General features: G+C 45.1%; 1 protein-coding gene across 1 annotated transcript in view; it reads right to left on the bottom strand.

Annotated features, from left to right (window-relative positions):
* CELF4 (CUGBP, Elav-like family member 4) overlaps positions 1-22369 on the bottom strand; it is a gene marked incomplete at both ends in the record, with an annotated part of 38417 nt that overhangs the window by 5767 nt on the left and 10281 nt on the right. Inside the window, 4 exons of the mRNA XM_010088191.1 lie at positions 402-482; positions 2122-2187; positions 14290-14439; positions 20524-20671. Of these exons, the coding sequence (XP_010086493.1) occupies positions 402-482; positions 2122-2187; positions 14290-14439; positions 20524-20671 (445 nt within the window). The remainder of the gene's footprint in view (positions 1-401; positions 483-2121; positions 2188-14289; positions 14440-20523; positions 20672-22369) is intronic.

Raw genomic sequence — 22369 nt, 5'->3', positions numbered from 1 at the left:
TTTCTAATGACGGGCCACCAGTGCTTTGTTTCCTATTAATTCTTTATTACAATGTAGTTGCATTTTTATCCGCATTCTTGTTGCTTGTCTTGAACCGAGACCCCCACTGGACACTATTGCCTATGTTGCTACCAGGTCTTTCCATGGCCCATGCACATCAGCATGCTCCCTCCCTGGGGACTGAGGAGACCTCAGCAGTGACTCCCCATGAGGATGTTCCATGTATTACTGTTAGTGCCAGTGATGCCATGCCACTCAAGGAAGTGGAGAAAAGACTCAGTGTACCAGGCATTCAAAGCAATCGGGTGTTTAATGGGTATTCTCTATGTGTCTGAGTATGGGAACCACTGTGATGGGAATGGTGTGCTGGCACCAGAAAGGAGGATGGCCCATTTACTCACCTTCTCTCTGTTGCTGTGGGATCATGGGAGGTGGCTGTGGGAACGCTTGGCTAATCTGGCCATAAGCAGCAGGATAAGCGGCTATAGGGGACAGAAAGAGAGAGAAGAAAGAGGGACAGATTTCAGTGCTGGGAAGCAAGGGACTTTCACTCAAAAACATCATGCCAAGCTAGAGGTGGGCTTTCCCCCTGCATTTTGGCTCCGTGATGGGCCTTCTCATGCAGTCTGTGACATGACAGAAGCACCACAGTGGTACTCAAGGAGGTGCCATGTGATCCTGAGCACCCACCCTCTCTTTAGCTTCCTCAGCAGTAACGCTGCGGACAGCCATGCAGTGTAAGTGGGGGTCTCCACTGAGATTTCTCCCAGCAGAGATGCTTAACGATCCCGGATGGTACCACAAACACATTCATTCACAAGCTCAAAACATTGATGTCCATGCTGACAGCCACGCACAGAACACGTTTCCCCGTGTAATCTCTCTCTTTCACCCTGATTAATTCACATGCTAATTAAAACAGTTCACAGGTATGTTTTCTCTGTTACTCTAACCTTCGTACGCCCACACACAGTATAGGCACAGTTGCAGGTACGCTATCAGACATATATTTTCTTTCACGTCTGTATGGACTTCCTCTCTCTCACACAAACACAGTGGAAACAGTGTGCAGCAGTTAAACAATTTTCCCCATCTCGGCTTCCCCACCAAGCAGACAAGGGGAGCCATTCAGTACCACAGATGGTAAAAAGATGTGCCTTGCTGCTAAAAATACAGAGTATGGGTCACCTGTGAGCCCAGGGAGAGGGGGATAGGGGCCATGTGTGTGCAGGGGGGTTAATTAACAGCTCAAAGGGTTGAGCTGCTTCCCATCTATCAAACCTCACAAGTGATAAGTGACAATAACTAAAACACCAGCAAATGAAGTCCTACATGGAGAATTAAATTAAATTTCCAGTTACCGCGCTGACATGAGATAACAGCCATTCCTCAGTGGGAACCCATGGTTGCTCTAGTTACCACAGGAAATAATGGCTTTGAGGTGGCAGCTTCCTCACAATATTGGCCATGGACACCTGGCGAGGGGAGGCTGAACATGGCGGGGTCGTGGTCTGCACCAGGTCACTTTGGTTGATGTCAGTCTATCAACTGTAAAAGGAGCTGCTCAGCATACAGGGCAATGCAAGTGGAGGCAGACCCGTTGGGACCCGTGGAGAAAGCTGCTGAGAAGCCAGGAGTATGTTCGTGTAGCTCCTAAGCAAGCCTCAAACTGACTAGTTGGGGTATGGTCAGGGTAGACATAACCTAAAATATGAATGTGTGCAGACATTCCAGACACTGACAGGCTCTGCAGGGTCTGGTTATGTATCTCCCCTCCTCGCTGCACCACTCAGGAGACCTGCTGCAGAAAGCGACCCCCTGAATCTGCACTTATGTGCTGTGCTGAGCAGACCAGACCCGGTCCTGACAAAGAAGCTGCACTGAGGTACAGGTCAGTGGGAGCCTTTCCCTGTGGAAAGCAAGGAGGTTGCCTCCTTAGGGAGAGAAGACCCTGGGGTTTAAGCTTGTTTTTACAAGAAGTGCAAATTTAGTCTGTCTCTGGCCCCCAGCTTGCCCCTGTATCAGCAAACACCTCCATTCCCCCAACCCCTTCTGGTGTGTTCAGAGATTAAAGGCTTTAGGGAAGAGAAAGGTTTATTGGGAGAAAGTGTTAATACTAACGACCTGCGTACTGCTGCACTCCTGCGTAGGCTTGCTGCAAGGGGTCTGCTGCAGTGGGGCTCTGTGCTGTGGAGACATAAGAGAGAGAAGGAATTAAGGATTAAAGAATGACAGGTACTCTCCTTTTCCTTCATCAGTATGTAATGTGAGACAGACAAACCCAGAGGCTGAGGGTCCCAGAAGAGGAGCAACTTGCTCACCCTACAGACAGCATTGCACAGAACCCGCCATGGTGGTCAGGAAGGCTCTGTCCCCCACCAGTCACCCTGTGAGACTTTGTAGCAGAGGGCAAACAAACCTCTTCCCTCCTTTCTCATGTTTAAATTATGGAGCCCACATCTGATCATGCAGATTTTTGGCATTGCAGCAGGCAACCCTAGAGAGCCCTCATCTTAAGCCAGGACTGACACTGTGCTAGGTGCTGTGCAAACTCAGATCTCAGTGACAGCCACAGTTGCATGAAACATTCAATCAGAGCAGAAAACAACAGGGGTATAGCAGGAGGAAGGAGAAGAGAACAAAGCAGTGACTTCTGCCATCCTAACATCCCTTCGAAGGACTGCACTGCTGCCAGGCAGCCCCTGGTGTGAGAGGAGATGCTGCTTGGAGGGGAGGGGGACATCACTGGGCTGCTCCAGGGAGGATGCTGTGAATCTCTGAGTAAGGCATGCAGTCCCTTGCTGGCTTCAAAGTGCATTTTCTCTCTTTACAAGTGTACATTCCTCCCCACTAAAACTGTTTATTTTTGTGAAACTTTGAAGTCTAGCTCAAATACAACCAAAGCTAGTTAAGATTTTTTTCCCTTTTAGTTGATAGGAAAAAAACCAGAGAATCATGTTGGATAAGCTCTTTCTCTATCTGCAGCAATAAAATATTTAAAGCAAAGCTTGGCTGAACCTCCAGTCCAAATGTCACCTTGGCCCTAATATTTCACTTCTTGTTATGAGTTTAATTTGTATTTATTAGTGCTGCACAGCTCTACATTTATGCAGTCCCTCTGGCTTCAAACTTTTAGGATGATCCCTTGGAGAGCTGCCACTTTTCCCCCTCCATCTCACCTTCTTCCTTCCTACAAGCACTGAGGTGTGGCTGGAAGCAGGAGCTTCGAAGTTGTAAAGATGTGGGCCTCTTAGAAGGAAATCTGGTGCCATTGACCTGCCCGAGGAGAGACACTGACCAAGGTGTGGGGGAGGTTGGCAAACGTGAGTGTTACAGACCCAAGGAACACGGACAAAGTGTTTTCTTACAGATGCAAATACCAGCCTGAACTTTACAAAGATCACCATTGGTCACGATGGAAACTTGCAGGGTCTTGCCCTCATCTCCCAAAATACAAGGAGGAATGGTGAGAAGACCAGACTCTGAGGGAAGAAACCCAATTAGCTGGCTAAGCCTTGGAGGCTCCTGTTCACTGTGGGCATTACTGGATCACAAGGACTTTGAGGAGGAGGTAGTCACAGGAAGAAATAAGCGGGATTGCAGTCTTCGATTGGAATTTGTTTGGTTGATTTCCTAGCTGGCTTTTGGCAGGTCCCTCAATATGTGAAATGGGAAATATGTGAAATGGGAAAGCACTGCACTATGGCAAGGATTTTCACCCCTTGAAAAGGGGTCTGAGGAGAATACATTAAAAACTGTGGGAGATCAGTGGAAGGCTTAGTAGAGATGCAAACCTATATTTTTTAAAGAGTAGATGCTCCTGGAAACTGGAGGAAGTGCTTGGAAAATATAAGAACAGTTTCCAGTTATTCCTGCCTTCTTGAAGAAGGAAGCATCTCAAGTCTGTTTTTTTAACCTCTGCTCAAAACAGTTTTCCTCTGAAAACAGAATGTTGAACGTATTGCTGCAGAACAAAACTGAACAGCTATGAAAGGTTGAGTGATACACCGGTTCCCACACCCCTTTGGGAGAATAGATTATAATTTCTTGGACCCCCCCAAAATGACCAAGTCCCGTCAGGTTGAAGATATCTCCTGAGGAAGGTGAGGGGACATAGGATAAATGGAGCAAATCTTTATAAGACAAGTATGGTTTTGCAGTCTGCAGTAAAGGAGATGATCTACTGTGTCTGCCCCAAAGGCAACTGCCCTTCCTTGTTTGCACTCATCTGTTTACAGAGCTAGAAAAATAAATTGACTCTGCTGCTCAGGAGATACAGCGTTTCCTTCCTCTCCAGCTGAGGCAGGACTCATCTCTTCTTTGATATGGGAGAAGGCACTGAGCAGTACCTGTTTGATTGTGGTCCTTTCCTTTATTCCTTACCTTAGCTAGGCACACGTGGGAACTGCCAACTTTCCCACCTGTAGCTGAGTCTGTGTCCTGCACAGGACGACCTCGCTCACTGCAGAGCTGCTCTCCTTACCCCATCTGTGGGTATCTCACCTGCCTTTGGAGCCATATTCTGCCCTTCATAATTAAGCCATTCTGCTTAGGAAAAATACACTGAAAATCATGGTTCACCTTTAAGATTAAATATTAAAACTGGACAAATGATTTATTTAAAGGGTTTGGGACAACAGGCCCTTAAAAGCAGACTTTTTCCCTCCCATACGAAGCTTTTAGAGTTCATTATTTTCCCGAGTCTTAATGACTTGTCAGCAAGGGTAGTACCTAACCAGTTGTTTCTTTCTCAGGAGGCTGCCTTGTACCCCAGATCACACAGAAAATTCCCTCCTGGCTCACAGCACACGCAAGCCAGTGGGAAGACTTCCCTTATTTCAGTCAGCTTTGCTCCAAGCTGGGAATCACTCATAGGTAAAGATGCAAAGCGTCTGGTCTAACACACAGGACCCTAACAATGACCCAGTCATCCCTGGATGCTCTTGAAAAGGACTGCGATGAAAGCATCTCTGGGTTGTGGGACTAGACAGCATGGGAAGGCAGCAAGCCCTGGCTTGGAGCTCTGTGCTTCACTTGTAGCCTCATACCCCACCTTGGCTGCTTGAGAAAAGCAGCTGTGGTGAGTCAAGGCCTTCTGGAATTTAACTTGGTAGCTCGTAAAAACAAAAGTGATGACCTTTCTCACTGAAGACCTCGTCTTCCTCAGCTCAAATAGTGTGTTTACTCGGCAAATGAAGATGTGACTTCAGTACAGTGGGTATGACCATGCTGGCCAGCAGGGCCTATGAAGAAGATGCAGGGACACAGACTCCAGGGCCTGCTAGATATCCCGGCACAAGGCCAAGCTAGCTTGGGCAGCCCTGCACATATCTTTATGCTGCTGCTCACTCTGCCAGATGAATTAAACCTAGTGAAGGGCATAAATGCCTGTGCTCCCAACTGTAGTGTGAATGAAGCCAATGACCAGTACTGATCCAGAAATCTCAAGATGCAGATTAGACATTTGAGGAAGTTTTGGCCATGCTGCATTCAGTAAAGTGACAGCCGTCCCACATACTAATGACCCATGAGAAGTTCAGCAAGGGCTCAGCTGTACGAGGGGCTCACAATCCAGAGCAAACCTGTCCCAGGAGTTACGTGTGACTGCAGGCTGGAACACACCACGTGCTAAAATTCAAAGTGATGGGGAGATATGAAAGATTTCTGTGTCTCAGTGCAAGGAGACCGTGAGGGAAGGTTGATTTATTCCTCCATAAGATATACTTAATAGGGTGTGCACCCCTGTGACCTTCACACAGCTCATGCTCTGCTAAGGTAGGAGAGTTACCCTGTCTCAGACACCCCTTCTCCCTATCCAGCTGGCCAGTCTCCTCTGTTGCTGCAAATATTAGCTGAACATGGGCATATGAGGCTGTGAACAGACCTCAGCTCCTCTGCATGCTGTCAGTGCCAGCGTGTAAACCCACTGTGGCCCAGGAGATATATAGATGAGTAAGGGCTGGTAAGAGCTATAGGGATATAGGAGAAATCAGATGAGGGACATGGATATTATAAAGCACCTTAAAGGGGCTTCTGGACCAAAAGTAGTGTGCCGCTAAGTCCTAAAATCATCAAAAGACCTTGGATATCTGTGAAATGCACCCATAGGCAACATTCGAAATAGCTTTCCTTGTGGTCAGATTCATGGAGATCTTATGTCCAACATACAGACGTTTAGGAGATTAAACATGATGTAATGTACACACTGAGGATCAGCTGGTGAGGAGAAAGAACTAGAGAGGTTCCTGAGAGGTCAGAAGACAATGATCCATCATGTCAGCCCCACTGAAATCCATGTAGCCTTGCTGCTTTGCAGAAGCTGAAAATCTGGCCTTGCCAGGGCAAACTAAAGGTGTACTGTGAAAAGAGATGCTAATAGGAACTTCATTTGGCAGCTCAGTGCAAGAGCCTTATCCCTTGATATCGCCTCTATATTAATTTGGTAATTTCCATATCTCCATGGGGAAAATACTGCTTAGATACAATTGTCTCTTCGCAAGACAATCCTGGCCAAGATGTCACAAGGTGACCATGGCAGATAACCTTCCATAAAGCTGGAGACATAAAACAAGCCAATGACCTACTATATGGCCATAAATATAAATCTAACGAAGGCAGCACTTATTCATTAGGCGGAAGTCAAGAAATGACTCCCAAGTCCTTCAAAGAAAGTAGACCTGTTAATGTCACTTTCCAAATCCTCCGCCTGATGCCAAAAACCAAGGATGATTTCCCAAGTCAGCATGAAACACCAGTGCTTTAAAATTAACACCAGGAAGCTTTCTTACTACTGATATATCTCTAGATTGAAATCTGATTTTTTAAAGGGGCATTCAGCTAGTGTTAGGCCCAACATTTAGCTTTTGTCAGAGAAATGAAAGGATGAATGTGGCAGAATAAGCACATTGTTAAAAATAAATTAAATCAGTTTAAGTGATGTTTTATTATGAATCCCTCCTGATATGCCATTAACCTGGCTACAGCATCTGGCCAAGACAAGCTGTTATATGGGTGCCCCCAGTGAAAATGACTGCCGGGGACAGAGGGCTGGAGATTATTGTGATGGTCAGGGGTGTAAATCAGGAGGAGCTGCACTGAAGCCAATGGGGGTGGTGAGGAAGGAGGATGATGACTGCTGTCTGATTCATCAAAAGGGGGCCCTCCATCCCCCTCAGTGGGGTATGGGACAGTGTCCCTGTCCCAGTTTGGGGCAAGAGAAAGCCAAGGAAATCTGCCCTCTGAAATCAGAGGGGTACAGTTCTTCTGAGAGATAAAAGCAGGTCTGACACATGTTGGGCCCAGAATACACTCCAGGATTTCACTTTGTGGGAAGAAGTCAGAACACCTTACATCTGTATGACATTCTCTTCATTCCCTGCTTTTGATTGCCCATGCATTTACTGACAGACATATTTTATTCCAACTATTTCACTGAATTTCGCAGCGCTGCTCCCTGCACAGGTCTACACAAACATGTTATTGCCTGGATCCACAGCTTTGTGCTCTGCCCCACCTATTCGTTCCTCTCACTGTCCCAGAGATATTTTACACCTCTCCCAGGAGCTGCAGCTTGGTCACTATCAGCTCTGGGAATGTGGACCTGGGAGGAAGATGACCAAAGAGAGGCAGCACTGTTCAGTCAATGGGGGGAAAATAAAATACTGATAGCAAAAAAGAAAAAAATCTGTGTGAAAGCCAGGATTAAAATAAATAAATAAATATCTGAGTGGGAGGGCTCTATTCACCTTCTGCTTAAATCCAATTTAAATCACTCTCTACAGCCCTAATCTATATCCATAATTATATCATTTCATACAACAAGCTTGCGAGAGGTCTTAAGAAATTTATGTAGATTAAAATTCATGGGTGCCATAGTACAGATTCTATATTATTAAGATTGATTAGGACAGCTGATGCTGTGATTAAAGAAGCCAGCGTTTACTGTTGTAATTAATTAGGTATTCAGACACAACAATAACTGCAATAACAGAAAGAATGTGCTGATCCAGCAGAAAACAGAGACTGATCCTGTGTTTTATAGTGCCATTTTGCCATTTAGGGGCTGGACACCACTCAAAGACATGTTCCACTGTCTCTTATCCTACATGTCAAAGGAGCCAACAAATCCAGGGCATTTGTGCCCTCTGCTCCATTCTGTTAGTTGGAAAAGCCCTTTTGGTAGCATCCCCAGGTATTATAGATGCTTGTTTGGGGCAACATATGGGCCTACTATAAAATTCATGTAGTTCACCCTCGGAAATCAGGATTATCTTCATTATTATCTTAACAGTCTCACATCCATGCCCCATCCCTAATCAGACCTCTGCTGAGATGGGTGTTGTGCAAATACATGACAAGGAGTCATGTCTGGCAATGAAAAGCTTCCAGTGGACAAAGCAAGAAAGACACAGAAGACTCAGAAATGTGGAGAAGTGGAGGCGGTTGGACAAGGTGACAAACTGATTCAACAGCAGAGTCAGGACCAGGCTTCCTTCTCTTTGCCTACAGCTATAAACACGTAAGTCAGGGTCAGGTTTTAAAAGATATTAAGGCATTTAACTCCATATTTTTGGGGAGCTTAGTTTAAGTCACCTTTAAAAATAAAGCTCAAGGTCTTAAGTCACTTAGGTGCCCCTGAAAATCTCAGCACAGAGCCTGATTTGTAATTACATGTTCTTCCAGATCAGAATAGAAAATACTTTGGCTCTGGAAAGGCTCCCACAACTGCCTTAAACAACCTCATTCATTACAGCTGGAGCACGATCATTGAAAGTACGTGGCATCATTAAAGTAGCTTAGACTACAATTGAAGATGGCAACTTGTTATTATATTTTTAATGAGTGCATTCCTTCACTTACTTATTTTACCAGTAAAGTGTGTTTTATGGCACGTGGCAGATTGTTACAAATGGTTCAAATAAATGTTTCCTAGTTATAATGATGCTTCAGGTGCTCACTGCTGCGGTTTTGGAACTGCTGATATAAAATATGAACAGGAAAGCTCTCACCTGGAGATTTAGGGTGGACAAAAACAACACAGACAAAGATTTCCTATAGTAAGTAAGTTAGTCTCGGGGCTGCTGAGCCAGCTAAATTTCTAGGGCATGGTGTATGCCTGGACTGAATGCTGTGGGGCTTGGTTTTCATCCTGGACCTTCTTCTACAGGTGCAGTCAGATCCCTCTTTTTCTGTTCTCCTGATTAACCTCTTCTCTAAACTCTTCTTGTCTGACATCTTCCAGGACTGTCAGGGTGGGCACTGGAGTGGGGGGAGTCAGCCCCTTTCTCTGCCTGCACAAGTGAGGCCCTGATCTTGTCCAATGCCACTGGATGGTGGCTGTCAAGATCAGGACTGGTTCTGGACTGGCTGGCCCAGAGCAGCAGCCTGCCCAGCAGCGGTGCTGCTAACTAATTGGCAAGCTAACAGATAAGGCTGTCATATTAGCATGCCAGCAACTCCGCCCCTACAAAATTAGCTTGGGTAATTATAATAATTACAGATGGAGCTTGAATGCTGTCTCTGCTGGTGATGGGTGAAATTGGTAACTGCCTGATAGCTCTTGGTTGAACCAAGGAAAATGAATTGATGTTTTAGGTTCAGTTCCTAAGACATGAGTTTCTACAGCACAAGAATTAACCCACGGGGGGCATATTTACTGCCAGTCTCAGTGGTGGCTTGGAAACATATGGGCATAAAGGTTTGGCTGCCCATTCATACTGACAGCTAGTCCTCACCGGAGGGGGCTAGACCCCAAATAGGGTATTAAGTGGAGCTTGCTGTCTTGCTAGCCTAGAAGTACCCACAGTGTAACCAAAGTGGAGTGGGAGGACCTATGCTGTGTTTGCAGACAGAAGAGATAGAGCTAGTCCTGGCAGTGGTAGACAACCAGGAACAGAATCACTGTGTGCCTGAGAGCAGCAAATGAGATGACACACTTTTAATGTATTATGAGCAACTGAAAGAACTTTGCTTTTGTTTTCCTCAGCAATCCAAGCCCAGACCAAATGCGTCGAAGAACTCAGCATCCTGGAAATGACTTCCCATCTGAGGCTCCACAAAGCTGCCTTACCACTGGATGCATCGGTGGGGCTGGTCAAGCTGGACTTTTTTTTTACGTTTGTTTGAGCACTGTTGGACACTATGGGGTATACTTCTCCCTCTTCCTGGGCACATCACTGGGCAGAAGGACACAGATGAGTCCTCTCTTTTCTGGCGTCTCTGCTCTGTGCACCCTTTCAGTTCCCTCATTTCACTGATCCTCTGACAACCAATCCCTTCTCTCTCTTTTTTCGCTGCCCTTTGCTCTCCCCATTTTCTCACTTCTCCCTCCCCTTCTCTTCCCAAGGAGGCTTTATTTTTGGGGCGAGCATTTTGTCCAGTCCCTTACAATGCAATCCAGTAGGACAGGACCTGTTACCAGAGAGCAGAGTGCTGATGGTGTGAGACACGACAGAAACCAATGCGGATGGTCTCTGGCGTTATTGTACATCACACACTGTTACAAGAGTGGCACTGGGCTCTGGGTGGCTAAGAAATGTGGCAGAAGAGTGTAATCCCTGTTACTATGGCTGATGAGGAAACAGCAAACGCTCTTGCGCTGCTGCAAAGTGATCCACAAGATCATGGCAGAAAGGATTATGCTCTTTGTCCCTGCTACATGTTGTGACACATTGCCATGTTCAATAGCCCTGCAAGATGAAACACTAAAGGGCAGGCATAACACACAAAAATGTCACATCTCTAAAGGGGCTCAGACTAGTGGAAGGCAAAGTACTTACTGCCTTGTTATTCTGTCCATGCCAAAAAGTGCACTATGAGGCATTATGTACTGGCTGAGATTGGAGAAGGTGAGAGCATGGCTTGCAAAGAGTATGCCTGCAAGGAATAGTTTTCTAGTGCTATTGCATGGATCCATAGCCTGGCTAGAGCCACAGAAAAAGCTAATCCCTGCAGGGACTGTAGCTGTGATCAGAGACGTTGTGAGCAGGAACATTGGACCTACTCTTGCCTTTGCCCCAAAGCCAGGGCTGGTTCAGTAGTCAGACTCAAACGTTAGTGAGTGTGTCCCTGCTCCAGACAAAGGGGATCTTAAAGAAAGAGCACACAGGAAGACACAAAAAAAGAGAGTGAAACTACAGAGTAAATAGAGTTACACTATATGGACATCTTCTTCTAGTACAAAGACTGGAGTTCTTAAAATGTAACATTAAAAATATTATAGCCAGACACAAAGGTGGATGTATAGACAAGCTGCACAATTAATGGGATTTATTTGGGTCTGAATGATGGGGATGTCATACCTCTACAGATTTTGATTGTCCTATTTTGCTATTTTCAGGCAACAAAGAACATTCTGCTACTGGATATAGTGGTGTGAACCTACATTTCATTTTTTTGTGGAGTATGAAAGAGTATCTATGAGAAAAATTCAGGCTTTAAACAATATATGGCAAGCCATAATCACAGCAAGACTATGGTTATGTACATAACACTGCAGCACTCCTAGTCACTTTCAGAATGAGACATATACCATAAAAAAAAGTTGTCGGGAAGATGCTGACTGTGGATGGAGACTGGCATGTTATTTTCTTCTCCATAATGTTAGTGCAATTGCATGCTCAGCTTTATTATTTTATTCCTACCCTTGCATTTAGAAACACAGACACTGAGAACCATAGGACAGTACCAGCAAGAAATGCTACAGAGGAAAGTGTGAAAAATCCCATAATGAACAATGATGGAAAAAGCTGCCCAGTGATGAAAATTTCTTTCTAATCCTGAACAATTAGTGGCTGGCTTATATCATCAGGCATGAAAGTTTGTGTCCTTTCTACATTCTTATCCAGTCTAATATGGCTGTGGATGTTCTTACTACCCATATAAATGTCTTATCCTTTCTTTTTTTATGCTGCTAAACTCCAGGCCTCAATAAGCCTGTGGCAAGGAATAAAGTTTTAGAGAGTGCATAAACGCTCACGAGAAGGAAGAGAATAAGATGGAGCAAACACATCATGTGTCCTACATCCAAACTGCTACAGAAGGGCTTGCTTTCAGGGTTTCATTGCTAGTGGGGACAGCCAGAAGTAAAATGAGAGGTGAGGTTTTGGCCTGCCACTGTTCCCTTTACACCTCTGCTATAATTTAAGATGACACTAGGTTATGGGGAAGTTGAGCACCAAGAATGAGCACCAAAAATGACCAACATATTGCTGAAGACACACCAAGACCAATCCAAACTTTACACAAAGCAGACTATTTAGATGTCAGCTTTACCATCAGAAAGCAGCCTCTCTGCTTGCAGCAAAGTGGAGCAAGGATGACTGTCACCTTTCAGTGTGTTAAGCTGCCAGTGTTTGTGCAGGGACTTATTGTGAATTGCTGGCTGAGCAAGTCCCTCCAAAACTCAGAGACAACCAGATTAAGGCCATTTACTTTTGTATAATCACGGAGGAAATACCTAAATGAAAGCTTTCTTTAATTATGGGGGCAGTTGGACATCGTAACAAAAGCTCAAGTTATTAAGATTCATCTAGAAAGATCATCTTTGCTCTGATGTCTGCAGTAATGGATCATGGAAGATTAGCTAAGACAAGTTAGACAAACCAGAAAACAGACAGATATAGAAATGGATGAATAAACAGGGAGATGATAGACTGGCAAACAGATAGATACTTAGACAGGTGGATAGTTGAACAGACGGCTATATTTATATAACCTTAAAGACAATGCATTTTGTTGGTCCTGTGGTTAAGTTCACTGAGCATATTGAGGGCTCCCTGCAATCTTCTGATGCCTCCATAAACTTCCAAGAGCTCCCCATCCCTCTAAGCTGCTACAAAAACATATATATATGCCTAACTTTTAGCACAGTAAGCCCCTTGATTTCAATTCTGCTTAAAGCTGAACTCATGGCTAAATGTTTACAAGGTGTGTGTGTGTGGAGGATGATTATTATTTTACAATACTCTTGGCATTTATGGACTGTACTTTGCTGCGCTCACAGGGTGGCTTTTTTTCAGTGACATTGTCTGAACTGTAACTAGGTAAGACTTTTGCATTTCTATGTTACATGACACTTTTCCTTGAAGCACATAAAGTCCCCTGTGATGTTGAATCTTCTGAGTTTTCAGGACTGGCTGAGATTGAAAGAATTTTTTTTCTTATGCGTTTTGTGGGCTTTTTGGCTGGAACATCTGACTCAGTGTTTGATTTCCTAACACCAGATCAATCTATGAGTGCTCTGGGGTAAAACACTCCTTTGCCAGCTGGTGGCTAGGATCAATTAGTAACACTTACTTTTTTTTTTTTTTCGTTATAATTGTTATTATTAGTATGTGTACAGCAATGGTAAGGAATGTCTTTCTAGCAGAAGTACAGCTTGGAGGAAAGGGCTATCTCAAATCCTGAGGATGCTGAGAAAATGTAGGTGCACAACAAGGACTTGCAAATTCCTGAGTTATTGGTGATTACAGCCTCAGAGTGTCCATATATTTGTAAGTACAGATATAGAGGCAGGTATGTATCCTTTAACCTCCCTCATTCATCCCTTACTGCCAGGTCTTGCAAAATCACTCCTTCAGTGCTGGTATTTTTTGAGCTAGTCACAGTGTCAATCCTAGCAGCAGTTCTCTGGTGGTGTGCCACACAAGCATGAAGCTGAGACTGTTCTGTGGCTATATTAAAGGCGCTTCAGCCTCCAGGCTTGGTAAGGCAACAGGATTTCAGAGACAAACCCCCCTGCCTGCACACATGTTCTGAGGCATGGAGCAGTTTGTGTCAGCAGCCATGTGGACCCTCTGGACTCCTCCTCTCAGAGCCATCCGGCTGCAAGGGAATCCCAGCAGGAGATATCAACAGTGGGTGCTAGGAGATGCAAACAGGCTTAGCATAGCTCCTTCAAGGATAGCCAGGAGCAAGACCCTTGGGAGCACTGCTAGGAGACCTGCCAGCATGAACAGATCATGCCTCATATCAAATTTTAGCTAAATCAAAACTTGCTGAGTGTCCTGATTGTGTTCACCAGGCAAGTCATCCAGCAGATGAGCACTCCATTTTTCAGCATAAAGATTTTCCACCTCCAACATGCCCTTGATGTTTGTCATCCAGATTTAAGTGTATAACAACTGTAGCTGGGTAAGACCAAACTACACCAGTGCTAGAGTGTGGGTGCCCTGATGGTCTGGGGTATAATCCTTCTGAGGTGGCTCATGATGGACAAAGTCTGTGGATGTGGACAATCTCCCCAAGACTGATGGAGCAGGTTGTGAGCATGGCACTGATCTGGCTTACCTGGGTAAGGGTGGATGCCATTAGCAAACACGGCTTCTGCAGCGGGCTGCCCATTAGCCTGCGGCGGGAGGCCAGTGAAGCCATTCACCCCGATTGGAGATGGGATGCTAGGCACAGCTGGTGCAGTTATGCCAGGAGGCGTGCTTCCACCTGCAAGTGGGGAGGACACAAAGTCAGAGCTTGTGAGTACTGGAAGCAACAATGACATAGATAAAACTGGTGACACAACAGCTGTGAACACCACTCAGAAACCTTCTTATAACCAAAGAAATGAAAAATCTCCCAAGCTGTTGTACAAAGAAAGGGATGGCTTGCCATTGTTTTTCTGCTTGGAAGTCTTGCAAAACTTTCTTCAACAGAATGAAGCCTTTGCTTGGTGATCACAGTCTCTAGATTAGATCCACAGCTAATATCAAGCAATAGAAAACTATAGAAATATCACACTTCCTCCTCAACTCGCTCTCTGGAGTATTACCTGTTTAAATTGCTAAATAAGCAGATGTTTCTTTCCTAGAAAACAGCACCAGAGGTAAATTCTCAGTCCCACCACCTTTCTACAGCAGTTCCTCTCAGTTTCTCTTTGGAGATGTCAGCTTTGTGGGCTTACCAATTTCCAGGACTACTCCATCTGCATTGTGTCATGAACACACATTTGATGTACAAACTCATTCTGAACCTTCTCAGCACCAGGGATCCTTAAAAGGTTTGTCAAGTTGATTTGTAGCCTAAAAGCAGCCCGTGATACTTTTTATTTTTGCATTACTGTTTGGACCAAATTTGACTTCTTAGAGTTTTAGCAGAGATTTCCCACTTGAAAGGAGAAAAATTTTGGTTGGTTTTGTTTCTTTCATGAAATCATATTCCTTTTCTTCTTCCCAGATGCATCCTGTGGGGGACTGTGATGCTGCTATTTCAGAAGAACAAATTAGTCTTTATTTTTTGGGTGGGATCCTGTCACCCACTGATAAAGAATTCTTAAATTTCTGAGAGGAGAACTAAATCCCTCTGCTACCGCATTGTCTGCTCCTACGCATGTTTAAAATGTCTGGGCAGTCTGTCCTTCTTGAAGTATGTCCAAGATGTTTTTGGGGACCAAAATTGAGTTCTCAGTAAGTATGAAATTGTATATTTCTCTTGCTAGCTGTCCTGGGTTAAGCTGAAACAGAGTTAACTTTCTTCATAATAGCTAGCAAGAGGCTGTGTTTTGGATTTGTGCTCAGAAGAAACCTGATAAGAAGTGATGTTTATGTGGCTGCCAAGGTCTTCCAGCTTCTCTGGCTGTCCGCAAACAGGAGAAGCTGGGAGGGAGCACAGCCCCAGTTACTAGCCCAGGATTTGATCTTAGGTTCAGGATTGAGACCCAAAGTGGCCAATAATCTATTCCATAACATACACGTCATGCCCGTATATAGGTGAGGACTCCCCGGAAGATCGGCCCTTTTTGGTTCCGGATCTCTTTTGCTCCAGTATTCTCTCTTGCTCTGGGTTGTCTCCCTCTGGGTTGCCCCTCTCTCAGGGTCATCTTGGTATCTCGGACACTTGGGCTCTTATCTCTGTTCTGGGAGTGTGGTTTCAGGACTCTCCCTGCTCCGGGATCGTTAGCCGGGAACAGGCTGAGCCTTGGTCATCAGGTGGGGGGGCAGTATCACTGTGTACCACTTATTATTATAGATATAATATTGTATAATAATATATAATACTATATATTTTATTTTCAATATTATTGTAGTTTAGTTATTAAATTGTTCTTATCTCAACCCACGAGTCCTTTTTTCCCTTTACCCCTTTAACTCTCTCCCCTATCCTCGGGTTGGGGGTTAGGGGAATTGGGTGAGTGGGTGTGTAGTTTGGCCCCCAGTCAAGGGCAAACCCATCACACTAGCTGTGAGTGGGAAGTTAAACTATCTTATTTTCAGCAATATCTTTCTGTGTCAGGGTATACTACAGATTGAAAACACCATTTTTTTCAGTAACGACTTTTTGAAACCAATTGCAGAAATTTTCTTTACCGTAGCAGCATTCCATGATGGGTTAGACCAATAGCACACTTTAACGACTGCTTAAATTTGTGTTGGTGCTTTAAGAAAGTCAGTGCAGGTGCATGACATGTTTTAGTGTGTTCTGATTTGAGTAGCCCAAAAAGGAGGCAATATTTCAGCTCTTTTCTTATACCCTGAGCAGACAAGCTGCTGATTCCTGTTTGCTTATTTAAATGTTGTTGGCCTTTAAAAATGCCCTCTGTGGAGGTACAGGGAGCCAGCACTGGCAACTGAAGTCCAAAGGTAATGCTCTTAGCATATGCCATCATCTTGCAAATCACAACGGCTAGTTAAAATTTCAGTTGCTTTTCTGTATCTCTTCTTTATTTGCGTAGACAACATAAGTAATTTTTTCTAAAATTGCAGCAAGGGATTTGTGCTTGCTATTTTGTGCATGTCTAAGGAAGTTTAGGCATATTCATTGCAATTCTTCAATTTTCTTCTTATAAAGAAGCCCCCTGGAGAGGCCAGATCTGTAGTTGGTGTAAAACTGGCATAACGCCACCACAGAGAACAAATGGCGGTGGTGCATGCCAGTTGTGGATTTCATCCCTGGTTTGAGATCCCCTGTTGCTGGTACACCAGGTACAGGTTCACAAGATGGAGGGAGGGAGGCAGGGACAAGGGACAGAAGGAAGGAAACAAACCTAAATGGAGTTTCATTTCTAGTCCCTCTGTGTGGTTAACAGAGTGGCAGACCCACTGCAGACCCAGCTTTCACCCAAATTATACCCATGATGGGAGAAATGCAAAACTTGAAACTTTCAGAGATGTTAACTAAATTGCTTCGCAATTACAGACCATTGTGTGATAAACCCACTCCTGATGGGGAACTGTCAAAGTGCCAGCAAACACTATAAAATTTTTATGGTCTGAATTAGCCCCTCAGACTGCCTACTGCACTCCATTGACTGCAGACAAGCTAGATGACTAGTTTAAACTCGATGTCTAACTTTTGTATGGTTAAAACCAGGTGAGATGGATCCTGTCTCTAGTCTCTTAGATTTGCCTGGATCCTAAACTCTTTAAGTTTCTAGGTCCCATGGGAACTTATGAGCCTGAATGAACTCATGGCCATGTCCCAGCAAACCCACCCACACTCCTAGAGGTGGGATGCATAGAAAGCCAGCTGGATTAGAAGGCCCGGAGATACCAGCACAGAGGCACTGTGCTTAGCCAACACCTCCAAAGCCTCTAGGACTTCTGGGTTACCAGTGTCCTTTTTCCAGCACAATTTTTCTTTTGCTTAGGAAAGATCAAAACACTTATTTTTTCCAGAGTTCCAAAAAACTTTTTCTAATGCCCATTTTTCAGAGAACTTTGAAATGTTCCATTTTCATTCCAAGTCAGAACAAAGATACACTTAAATGACTAGAAATCCTGCTATGAAGCAGAATGATCATTTTCCATTTGGCTTTCTGAATGCTAACAAAAGCCAGCAGGAGAATTTACGTTAGGCTTCAGATATCTCCTGGCTACTCACAAATCGCTGCTAGTGTTGTAGGCTTACTTGCTCAGATGTTATGTCAAACATTTTCTCTGCATCTCATCACAAGGTTTGTGAGTATTGTAGTAATACAAGGAGTCATTTCAAAGTCTAAACATTACACCCAAGGAATAATTGTCAATGGACATTTCCACAACCCATTACAGAGGTTTTTCATGAAGGAAGCTACCCATTCAAGGTAGGTCTGGAATAGTGCCAAAGTGCATAGGCTCCATGATTGAAAACATGTCATAAGGAGAGTGCAAAAACTGCCACTGTGAAAGAGACCAAGAGATCATCTAAACCCTGATCTTATTTTCAATAATGACAAGTCATGGATGCTCTGGAAAGCATGTAAAAAATATGAGCTTCCCTTTCTTGTATTCTGACAGTAAGAGTTTAACAGTCCTCAAAAGGCACTGAGCACACTAGAAGAGGAGCAGAGCTTACACAGAAGAAGGGCTGGGATATTTTTTATGTGCTGGATATCATAGTATTTGATATTGATATACCAGAACATGATATACCAGTACTGTTGTACTGGTATTTACACACCTATGTCACAGAACTCGCTCGTTCTCAAGACTTACTTGTATGCAAAAGAGCTTGTGCTCTTCTTTGGTTTGGCCATCACAAACCATTGCCTTGAATCAGCTTTCCAGGCCCTGAGAGCATTTGAATTCCAGGCAGTCTTTGTTTGATGTTCTCTCTGCACCCACCAACACAAAATAAATCTAGCTAATGCAAATATGATAATCTTTCCAGCAGGGGGCATGAAGGGTGCACGTATAATTAAGCCAGTTTTCTATTTGGATTTGCAGTAGCTCCATCGACTTGTTGTTTATACATTTATTGTTGCGCAAACATATATTTCAAAATGTGTGGTACAAGATTTTTGAGTCAAGCACTTTTCCATGGGTCTCCATAAGTTTATGTGGAATGAGATCTGTCTCTCTTCCATTTCCCCCCCCTCCTATTCTAATGCAAGAAAAGGAGCAGACAGGTATCTGATCCAGTAGCTGACAACATTGTTTACAGCTACAGATTGCAAAGAGATGCTAAGCTGTGTGTGAATGGGGAGGTTTTCTTTGGCAGACGGGTTAGCAGAACTCAGAGCATCAGGAACAGGCCCCATGCCTGCACTGCTGCTATGCCTTATCTCCCTGCCATCCAGTGTTTCTCAGCCGTGAGGCATCTTCCCTGGCTGCTTTGTCAGAGGGCCCTTTCCTGCTCCAGGGCTGGTAGAGACCTCTTCATGTTCTGCCGTGAAGCTGTCCCTTTCCTCTCTTACTGCTCTGCTCTGGAGTCCCAGATGCTGCTCTGCCCAGCACTGCCTGCACCACAGATGGCTCAGGCATAGCTCACTCCTCCCATGTCCCACCCCAAACCTTTGTCAAGCTGGTCCCCTCCAGGCCAACTTGATGCTTCAAGGTTAGCACAAGGGCATTCATATGCCACATTTTTCTGAACACAGTTCCATCCCCAGTGCCTCTCATAGGAACAACCTGCATCACCCCAGGGACCCTTTTATCCCAACCTGTCCCTTAGAAATGGTCCTCTGAAGATGTACCTTTGGGTCCTCTGCTCCCCTACCAGACCCAGTGGTATATTGCAAAGCTTTCCAAATTCTCACTTCTTTCTTCCTCATGCTTTGGCCCCGCTTTCCTTGCTGTCCCACTTCCACACAGTTAGGCCACATGCTGCTCCATGGCTAACAGCCCTGCCAGTTCCTTGACCTGTTCCTACCTGAATTATTTCCTTGTGTTTCAAGCCACAGGAAAGACAGTGTTGTTTCCACCTCAGCTTAGTTCTCTGCCCACTGAATCATATACTGCAGCTCCTAGCATGGGCTTCTGCTGACACCTCACAGCCTAACCACATCCTGGCAGCCCTTCAATGACTACCTGTCTCTGCTGCAGCAGCCAGAAATCCTCTCACCAAACACTTGCATTCCAGGTAGCACCAGAGGTCTTCCCCGAGTACCTGCTGTCCTATTTCACCGTAGAGGAAAGGCTTATGTGTCCCAAAGACATAGCTCATCCTGTTAATGACATAACATCTCACCACAAACCTTATTTTGTTTGTCTTTGGACCAGCCTGGCTGTGACAGCACCAGCACTGACGCCTTGGACATCTATATGCACCACCAATAAACAAGTGTAGGTCACTGAGGAATGTTTTGTGCCTTTTGGAGGGTGCTCAGAGTAAAGTTGTGTAAGGGATAAGGCTGAGAGGGAAGGGTCATGGCTGAGAGCCCTTTCTAGTGCCTCTCTACCAGCCTTCTCTATCCTTGCTCCTCGTTGTGTCCTGGCTCTGTTGGGTCTCAACCCTCTTGTTCTCCTCACCCACCAGTGAGTGCCACTCGGCACAGGGCACAGCTAGCCCAACAGCCCACTCTTGGTGAGCCCTTTGACTTTGCCCTTACAACTGTTTCACGATACAGATCCTGACCTGCAGCTGGCCCCAGCCCTGGAAGAAGAGGTAATGGCCTTTGTTTGCCCCTTTCCCCCTCTCCCAGACCACAAAAGGACCTGGTTGGCTCCACTCCTCGTTTCTGGTGGCCTTCACCACCAAGACCAATGTTTAATTAAACACCTACTGGGGGAGAACATAACTGGGGGAGGAGCTAACATGTCCTGCCAGGTCTCCTCTGGCATGTAGTCAGATTTTCCTTCCCTTTCTCCTCTCCATCCCCCCCTGGCCTCTTACCTGAGGTTGGTGTCATGGGGGCGGCTGCCAGGCCGTTCATGTTGAGAGCTGCCATCTGCTGCATCTGGGCTGCGGCAAAGGCTGCCATGGGGTTCAGGTAGCCTCCCTGTGCCACTGACGCCATGATCGCGGCTTGCTGCTGCATCAGCTGGAACAAAGAGAGCAGGGAAAAAATATCATGCGGTCACCAGCAGGGCAGCCCATGGCACCAGCACCAGGATGGGAACCTGGTGAGGGTGTGAGGCATCCCTCTGTTTTGAGATGTTTCACCAGGCTTGTGGTACTCCCCAGCCTTGGTCTTCTCACTACAGGGGCTGGAGGCAAACTGCATCGTTGTGTCTTGGGGTCTTTATGGTCCCCCACCACCACAGTATGTTCCCCCCGCAATGTGGAGGTCTCCTGTGAGTTGCACTCAAGACTCTGACTCCCTGGCCCTTCTCTGATGAGAAAGGCAGAGAAGAGACTTCATACATTCCTGAGCAGAGATGTCTCACGGCTTAGGTTGCTTGTATCAAAGCTTTGGGAAAGCATTAGTGGCTGCTGATGGGAGACCAGTGTACGTGGAGCAGTGGGGAGAGGGGGCCACCTCTCCAGAGCAGAAAGCTGGGCTAGTTCCCTGGGGATAACTTGGTTTGTTTCCATCTGTCAGTGACAAAAATCAGTTTTTCATACGCAGCTGGGAGGCCTCTGGTGGGCACAGAGCAAAACCATGATCAAATCTTCTAACTAGATTACAGCACCTATTTTCAACACAACCAAGCAGAGACTCCTGGAAGACCTATAAAAGAAAAGAGAGCTCCCCTCTTTAGCAAGAGCCATACTGTATAGTGAGAAAAACCCTTCCCTGTGGTTTTGATCTGGGATGACTTAATTTTTATTTTTTTGCCCCAGAAAATGATCAAAATGCTGCTTCTTTTAGGGCACCTACAAAAAGCAGAAATGAGGAACCCAGGCTATGTTTTCAGGCATTTGGGGCTGAAAATTTTGGAGCAGAAGGGTGGTGAATAGTTATGCATGCTGGAAATGCTTCTCACATTAAAACCAGACTTTGCTATCTTCAGACTTTGCTATCATTATTTTACCCTCTGAACCTGGCACACAGTCATTGCAGTTCATGCGTACAGTATGGCTGCAGTGGGCTTGTAAAATGCCCCTGGTGTGAAGAAGCAGGCAGCTTGGATGAAGCTGCCTCTTGTCTCCTTCCCTGGAGCTGTATTAAGAACCAGACGAGGTACGTCTGAGCCCATATCCAACCCCTACTAGTGACTGGTGGTGGATGCTTAGAGAAAGTGTAGGGGAAACAGGATGAACAGAGAGCAAATCCTCACTCTGTTCATTCCCCAGACTCTTGCAATCCATGCCTTGATGATAATAGTGGAGAATGAAACTGTTTTTCTGTAGGGATTTTAGAAATGACTCATGTCTTTGATGTCTCTAGAACTGTAGTACCTGTGTTTTGCTGCTCTCAGTGATTTCACTCTCTCTCTCCCATCAGGAAATCACCCTCTGGTGCTGTTGTTTAAGCACATGGGACACGCTTCTCAGTATTAAACAGACCTCAAATGTCATGGCAAGGAACAGACTGTTCCCTACTGTTCAGTTTAATATTGAAATATCGGCTAAATTAGCTGTTTAAACACATGCACAATAAAACAAATCCTTAAATCACTGTGCTCATTCAAATGCTGAAATTTGCTTGTCACCATCTGTGAAGAGACCAAAGTCTGGTCTCTTCCATTGACCTGCTGTATAACCATGCACCACAAGATGCGTAAACTTGCTTTGGGTTCTCCAACTATAAAATGGGACACAGGATACCTGCCTCCCTTCAGATCTACAGATGAAA

The sequence above is a fragment of the Pterocles gutturalis genome, unplaced genomic scaffold, assembly GCF_000699245.1.
Source record: "Pterocles gutturalis isolate BGI_N339 unplaced genomic scaffold, ASM69924v1 scaffold4367, whole genome shotgun sequence".
Classification (NCBI taxonomy): domain Eukaryota; kingdom Metazoa; phylum Chordata; class Aves; order Pterocliformes; family Pteroclidae; genus Pterocles; species Pterocles gutturalis.
Note: the sequence above shows the minus strand (reverse complement) of the source record. Positions and strands in the feature narration are given on the sequence as shown.